General features: G+C 41.4%; 2 protein-coding genes across 2 annotated transcripts in view; both read left to right on the top strand.

Annotated features, from left to right (window-relative positions):
• Window positions 1–3405, top strand: part of LOC101306539 (probable serine/threonine-protein kinase At1g09600-like) — a 6345-nt gene extending 2940 nt beyond the window's left edge. Inside the window, exons 5-8 of the mRNA XM_004303060.1 lie at window positions 805–905; window positions 989–1097; window positions 2167–2616; window positions 2755–3405. Of these exons, the coding sequence (XP_004303108.1) occupies window positions 805–905; window positions 989–1097; window positions 2167–2616; window positions 2755–2943 (849 nt within the window). The 3' untranslated portion in view covers window positions 2944–3405. The remainder of the gene's footprint in view (window positions 1–804; window positions 906–988; window positions 1098–2166; window positions 2617–2754) is intronic.
• Window positions 3406–3885: 480 nt separating this feature from the next.
• On the top strand, window positions 3886–6027 carry LOC101314685 (probable L-type lectin-domain containing receptor kinase VII.2-like). The gene has a single exon (XM_004305370.1). It carries the CDS (start codon window positions 3886–3888, stop codon window positions 6025–6027), a length of 2142 nt encoding a protein of 713 aa, XP_004305418.1.
• Window positions 6028–8110: the final 2083 nt, after the last annotated feature.

Consider the following 8110-nt stretch of genomic DNA (forward strand, 5'->3'; position numbering starts at 1 on the left):
GGCCCCGACCACTTTCCTTTCCCGGCGAGTCCGCCGAATTCCAGTTTTCCGGCGAGATCGATCTTGTCTGAAGTTTTGGATGGAGGTTGCTGCCCAGACCTTCAAATCGATCTCGCCGGGAAGGGAAAGTGGTCAGGGACGCCTCTGGTGTCTGCTCGGGTGGAGGCGCGCCGTCGTCGGCGCCGGACGGAGGCGAACAAAGGGACATCCGCACTTTAAGCCCAGTGCGGACGTCTGCTTCATAGCGGGCCTGTATATATATACAGTCCTTATCAGGTCCAAACATCCTTATTTATTCAAAAGGTACGGATTTTGCCCATAGAACCACTTTTGGTCATATTTTTTGATCATAGCCAACTAGTATCTAGATATATATGACATGATCATCTCTGCAAAATTTCAGCTAAATGGTGATCGTTAAGGTATTGAAACTATATGATTACAATGAAGGAACCAAATCTGTTCAACTGGAACCGTTCGTGTAATTCATAGTTTAAAATACCTTAATGATTATCAATTGGGCTGAAATTTTGTAGAGATGATCTACTCATATATACCTAAAAGATGAATGGTTGAGATGATAAAATATGATCGAAAAGTATGTCAATTAAGGAAATCCGTACCTTTTGAATAAGGAGGTTTGTATCTGAAAAGGCCTGTACACACACACACACACAGAGTTATGCATGTATATATATCAGTGGTCCGTGATTTGTTTTCTTCTGGAACTGTTTATTGATAATCAATGGGATCCATGAATTTCTCTAGCTTTACTAACCATATGTATATATATTTTTTCTGTAGTACTTTACTACCACACCTCTGCCTTGTGAGCCTTCAAGTTTGCCCAAGTACCCCCCAAGCAAAGAGATTGATGCAAAACTGAGAGAAGAAGAAGCTAGAAGGTACTCCTTATTACCTAATATCATTACTCGTTTGGATATGGTACAGGAATAATGGAACTTTAATTTATGGAACACTTCTTTAGGCAAGGAGCAATTGCAGGAAGGGCCCAGAAAGTAGAACTCTCAAGCAGAGGACCGCCCTCAGCAATTTCTGCATCAAATGCTAATGCTGAGTCAACTACGTCAGCACAGGTAACTTCAATTAAGTTCTCAATCCTAGTTTTGCGGCATGAAGTCTTATCTTGGTTAAATTAAAGTTAATTTTAAATCTGGTGAAAATATAATTTCAAAATAAACTTTTGAATTTAGTTTAATGTTTTACCCTCAGAAAGAGAAACTGAGATAAGAAAGTTCAATAGTGGATCGCCAAAAGAGACATTGATGTCAGAGGAATGGAACTTTACTCTTATATTAAACCTAGTGAAAGGATTTACATTATTACAACTGTCTTAAATCTGTATATTATGGTCTTTTACAGCTATTTCTCGTTTGTTTACTCATCACATGGATTGCTAAAATGTATGCCATAGCAGGACAAAGTTTTGTTTTGACTACCAATTCAACGTGGCCCCTTCTTTTCCGAACTCTTGAACTTTATCTCTTAAATTCTTAATTCAATCTGAGAGTTAGTTACAACTGTTTTGCGGCATGAAGCCTACTTCTTGGAATTTGTTATTTCCTTTCTCGAGCAGTGAATCCTTCACTTGCAAAGTTGCAAGTGTCTCAGGCTTGTGGTTACTTATATTTTCCAGGATTTAAATTCATGCTGTCTGTCCCCTTTCAAAAAAAAAAAATCATGCTGTCTAATCGGATGCTAGAAGGAAGATACTAGGAATATAGATGTGTATACCATAGCGGAGGTTAGCTGGCTCTGCTAACGAAGGCCAATTGATTGAGTGTCACAAGTCAGAACAAGTAGTGTGTTTTCCGTAGAATCTCAATTGTTTCTTCTGATTATCATGATTAAACTGCAGCTCTTTTCAAAATTTCTTGGATGTTACTTTTAATTTCACGTTCCAAAATAAACTTTTCTTTTCTTTTCTTTTTAATACATATTTCGAGGGCCTTTGTTTATTGATTGGAATATTTCATCTTCAACATATGCACATCTTATATTATTATTTTTCTGTTCAATTGGTTTTTTTAGATAGCTTTAATTGATTTGTCGTTGTTTTTGAAACTGAGGTGTGCTCATATAAGTTTCTAAAATGCATCTGCCCCTGTTATATTATGTCTGATGCCAGTTCCTATCTACTCACAGAAAAGACAAGGATATTCCAATCCAAATATCCGAAGCGAAATGTTCAATCCTCATAGGGAAGAAGCTGTTTCTAGCTTCATTATCGATCCAACCAAACAGTTGCGAACGGATAAAGATGCTAGAAAGGATTTCTCAGAGCACCGTAATAAGAGGACTTCAGTATCCGGACCACTCATCCATGGACCTGCATGGGCTAAATCTGGGAAGGAACTTGGTGATTCTAATAGAACTAACTTGTCAAAATTATCTGGTTTAGTTTTGGCTAGGACGACAGCTCCTTCTGAAGATCAAAAAGAGAGACCAGGTACCTCACGGCCTGAAATAACAAGACAAGTAGGCAGATTTCAAGGGTCATTTGATGGAGAGGATTTCACCAAAAAGCAGGATCAGATGCGTCACACGCAGAGAATCCCTAGTAGTCATCAGATAGAAGATGAGAAAGCAAATCTGGTCAGTTTTATTTTTCTCTACAACATCTTACCTGTCATAAATCACTTTCAGTTTTTGTTGGATATACCCTGGATTCTTGTCAGATTCTCTTTCATAATTAGTTGAACTTGAGTTGTTCCTCTGATTTTTTTTTTTCAGAGTGGCCGTGGTCCCAAGGGGAACAAAATTTATGTCTCTGGCCCATTACTTGTTTCGTCAAACAATGTTGACCAGATGCTTAAAGAGCATGATCGCCGGATCCAAGAATATGCTCGACGAGCGCGACTTGACAAGACTAGATCTGGGAAGCAAGGGACGGGAAACTCATCGTCTGCTTCAAGGCATTGAGCTGTATGAGCTATGCAATCGAACACATGTATTCACTGTTCTCATCAAGTGTTGAGTGTGGAGCATTGAGCTGGATCCCTGGATCCCCTTGACCCTATAAAACACATGCACAGGAGAAGAGAGAGAGCTAAGCTCCCCTCTAATATGGTATTGTACCCTGTATAGTAAGTACACTGATGTATAAGAGTACTGTATTGCTTCATCACATAGTGCTTTACTTGGTAACTGGTAAGAAGAAATATCCGAACGGCCAAATTTTGTGCTGTTGTAACCAGTCGCATACTTCCCAGTTAGAAAGAAAAAAAAGGAGCGTCCATAATTTTGATAGTTCCCCATATTGGTACATATAGCAAGTTTATGTTGGAAACCTGGGACCTTTGTATTATTTTTGTTATACTTGGGGACCCGAGTATGAATTCTAGTTTCCTGCAATGAGAATGCTCTGGTTGAGGTTTGATTGGTAAGGTGAAATGCATTCTATGGGCAACACTGAGTGAAGATTCATACAGCTAGTACTAAAATATAAAACAGGAACCAAGTACTTGTCATCTAACATGATAAACCTACTTCACAATTGATCCTAATTGTTACAAAATACTGTAATTATATAATCCAGCACTAATGTCACTGAATCAATACTGAGATGATGATAATCAATGGTCAAATGCTGAAGCTTAAGTTGTTGTATCCCTTCTGAAAGCAGTCAAGTCATGATCATAAAAGTCAACAAAACAAGCTTGAAACATTCAAATAAGTATCACCGATGCAAGGAATAATGGACACAGGGCCTTAGAGACAAACATAAACACGTTTTCAAGTTTCAACAATGATCAACAATTCTACTTTTCACAGAAAGGTCAAGTCAAAGAAGCAGAAATCAGAAATCAGTGTTCAGGAACAAAAGAAAGAAATCAGCATGCATTCCCTTGTTTAACAAGAACGATGAATCCTTTCTGTAAGCTATCTTTAATGTCTTCTCGACCAACCTTCTTTCTCTGCCTCAATACATCAACCATAATCATACAACTAACATTTTTGATCCTCAGCTGCTTATCAAACACAGTTTCATCCACCAATGAGTTCGTCTTCAACACTAACTTCAACTCCTCCAGCCTCCTTCTCAATGGAAATGCCACAATCCAATCCTCCATCCTCAGCCTCACAAATGAATCAACAACTTTCTCCTTGGGACGTGCTCTGTATAGTCAGAAAATCCGCACAAAACTCGCCAACTCGTCATCTCCACTTCCCTTCTCGACCTCCTTCATATTCTCCCTTGCACCTGTCCAACATCTCCAGCCCGGCCATGGTTTTGCCTTTGTGTTCTTGCCCTTTTCAGATTTAACTGGTGCCAGCTCTTCTCAGCATTTGGGTTTATTCAACTTCACCAACAATGGTGATCCCAATACCAATATCCTCGGTATCGAATTTGATGTGTTCAAGAACCAAGAATTTGAGGATCCTAACGATAACCATGTTGGTGTGGATATTAACTCACTCACGTCTATTCGTTCAGAGGCTGCAGGCTACTGGACTAGTAGTGAAGATGGTGGGAATTTCAAGGAGTTGAAGCTCAATGATGGGATCAATTACCAAGTGTGGATTGATTTTCGGGGTTCCACTATCAATGTGACTATGGCTCGTGCTGGTGTTAGAAAGCCTCAGAAGCCGTTGATCACTGAGGTGGTTGATCTTTCTAGGGTGCTTCTGGATGAAATGTATGTGGGGTTTAGTGGAGCAACTGGGGCATTGGTAGAGAGCCATAGGATATTGTCTTGGAGCTTTAGTAATTCAAATTTTTCAATTGGTGACGCTTTGGTCACTCAGAATTTGCCTTCGTTTGTTGTTTCAGAGGCCTCTGTGTTTGAATCCAAAGGGTTTATTGTAGGAGTTAGTGTTGGTGGTTTTCTGGTGATTTGCTGTGGGATTTTCGTGTATGTGCTTTTTGTGAAGACCAAACAGAGGAAAGGGGATGAGGAAACAGCGGACATTGAAGTTTGGGAATCAGAGTATTGGCCACACCGGATTGATTATCAAGAGATTCGGAAGGCAACGGAGGAATTTTCAGAGAAAAATGTGATTGGAACTGGAGGGGTTGGGAAGGTCTATAAAGGGGTACTGGGAGGAGAAGAAGTTGCAGTTAAAAGAATTTCACATGAAGGTGATCATGGGTTGAGAGAGTTCTTGGCTGAGGTATCAAGCTTAGGAAGACTGAAGCATAGAAATTTAGTGGGATTGAGAGGTTGGTGCAAGAAAGAGAAAGGCAGCCTGATTTTGGTTTACGATTTCATGAAAAATGGGAGCTTGGATAAGAGGCTATTTGATTGCACCGAGACAATGATGTTGACTTGGGAAGAGAGAATGAAGGTCCTAAAAGATGTGGCTTGCGGGATATTGTATCTGCATGAAGGTTGGGAAGCTAAGATTATGCATAGAGACATCAAGGCAAGCAATGTGCTGCTTGATAAGGATATGAAAGCAAGGTTGGGGGATTTCGGGTTGGCCCGAATGCACCATCCAAGTGAACTGAGTGGCACGACACAAGTGGTTGGGACGGTGGGTTATATGGCACCAGAACTGGTTCGAACAGGACGAGCCTCAGCTGAGATTGACGTGTTTGGTTTCGGGATATTGGTCCTAGAAGTAGTCTGCGGAAGGAGACCGGTTGAAGCAGGGAAGCCAGGGTTGGTGGATTGGATTTGGACATTAATGGAAAGAGGGGAATTGATTCATGGTCTTGATGAGCGGTTGAAGAGTAACAGTGGATATAACATTGATGAGGTTGAGAGGTTTCTTCGTCTGGGTTTGTTGTGTGCACATCCTGAGCCTCGTGGTCGTCCTACAATGAGGCAAGTAATGAAAGTTCTGGAAGGAGCAACAGATATAGGCACTGATAAGACTGAAGGGCAACAAGGGGAAGGAATTGAAGTGAATTTACTGCAGAAAATGATAACAACCTCAATGTGGTCTACTTATCCACTGAAGCTGAAAGGAAAGGCACACCCTACATTTGAAGATATTAAACAATCTTTATGTTCTTCTTCATCGTTGTTTGGATCAGACATAATTCGAGTTGGTAGATGAACAAGGATGTTGTTAGGATTTGTTTTCTTTCGTTTTGCGTGTTCCAACACATTAAGAGTTTAAGATTAGTGCATTCTTTTATACCAAATTTTGCAATACATTTAAATTCTGGATATGGATGCATACATTAATCAACTTGTCAAGTACAAATTAAGCAACATGGAAATCCAACAATCCAATAAAGAAAACAAAAGTTGGAGAGCAGCATATAGGCTTTTGTTTTGAGATTTATATCACAAACTTAAAGTATATGCAGTTTCATGAAGAACAGAAAGAAACTATTAGAAAGGGGGACACAGAAGATATGTAGCAGTAAAGAACGGAAAACTTAAAAAAGAGATAACACACACAGAAAACTTTCGTTAAAGCATGCTGCCCATGTGATTAAGAACCACACACGGAAAAAAGAAAAGAAAAGAGAGGATGGGATAAACGATAACCAACCTGTCCGATAACTATACAACCATCCCAGTCAGAACATGCTGCTCTTAGTCGGGCACTGGTCAGATCCTAGAGAATGCGCACGCACCAAAGCTCCGCACACTATGGATTGAACAGTTAACACCATGATGCACAGAAGCAGAGCTATTTTCTTCCTCTTGACGGAGATCAGGAAAACTTGTTATGAGCAAAAGGAATGAAAAGCAAAGAAAATCGAATGTGAGAATGCTCTTCCCTCAAAATCAAATTTAATTTAAAACATGGCTCGACAAACATAAATTACAATGACATGGTCTTTCTCCTAATGAAACCGCAGTACAGATAGCCTAGTGCCTCAAACTGGGTTTTGAAGGATAAATAATAACAGTGATGACTGTCCATAAGACACATTTTCTTCCGTCCAGTAGTTGTGAGTGAAAGCCTGGCCTCCCTACTGGATTTCATGCATAAATAAATGACACTGATTCTCCTTCCATCCTGCCAAACCGCACCACTTCACTATGTTTCAGGCACAAATAGACAGATCAACAAGAGTTATTCACCTCCTATAATAGGAGTGGAACCAATTTCAATACCAAACAGTTTCAATGTGTTGTGGTTGAGGGTGCTGTTGGCCATATTCATCAACACATCTGCTGCTGCTTCCTCTACTTGTGTGAGCCCAGTAATGCGCCTTCGCTTTGCCTTTGATGAGTCCTCCTCCTGTTTCGATTCTTCTGCGGTAGCGGGAGGTTGTTTTGATTCTTCTGCGGTAGCGAGAGCGAGAGCTTGTGATTCTTCTGCGGTAGCGGGAGGTTGTTTTGATTCTTCAGCTGCGGTGGGAGGTTGTTTTGATTCTTCTGCAGTAGCAGGAGTGGTGGAAGGAGTGGCTTTCCTCTTCCTGTTGTTGACAGCTTCAGCGGATGAGAATGCAGCTGCTGCTAACTTGTCATTCTTTCGGAGTCGACAAATGACATAATCTCCAATATCAGCATCAAGCAGACTATACTCATCCAAATACCAACATGCATGGTGTGGGGAGCCAACCTTCTCATACCTCAACTTCCTCTTTCGGCCAATAGGATTTCCAGTTCTGTCATCAACAATGGGCTTGGAGACATCTCCTTCACTCCAAGTACCGCCGGATCCAACCTTTCGCCCAATGCGTGAGCCCTTGGGGTTTACCTTCTTCAATTGTGTAAAGAAGAACAAGTCCTGGTTACACAATTCAGCTCCCCTAAACATCTCCCATATTTCCCAAGGCTCCGTGCTCCCAAAAAGATCAAACTCATGCAAAAACATGTTCTCTTTCTTACCTACCTCCACCTCCCTTGGCAGCAGCGTCTCATCCTCCTGGTTGTCTTTCATGTACTCCAGTAACAGCAGCGGAGCTGCTTGCATCTCTCCCTCCGTTTTCTTCTCCTTCCCCTTGTCCTTTTTCTTCTCCTCCTCCTCCACTGGTACCACCGCCGCCGCTTCGTTTTCGCCGTTGTTCTTCTTCTCCTCGACTTCCGGAGGCGGCGCTTGGCCTTCTTTCTCGTTGGTGTTGTTCTTGTCCTCTGGAAGCTCCGCTTGTCCCTCCGCCGCCGGTAAGGCCTTAATTTTCTCCTCCTCCGCCTCCGCCTCCGCCTCCTCCGCCATGAACATCGCTAGCCCTCTGCCG

Source organism: Fragaria vesca, linkage group LG6 (genome assembly GCF_000184155.1).
Source record: "Fragaria vesca subsp. vesca linkage group LG6, FraVesHawaii_1.0, whole genome shotgun sequence".
NCBI lineage: Eukaryota > Viridiplantae > Streptophyta > Magnoliopsida > Rosales > Rosaceae > Fragaria > Fragaria vesca.

What these genes read in the sequence shown, in the direction of transcription:
- LOC101314685 (XM_004305370.1), top strand. Translation starts at nt 3,886, where the DNA reads ATGAATCCTTTCTGTAAGCTATCTTTAATGTCTTCTCGACCAACCTTC.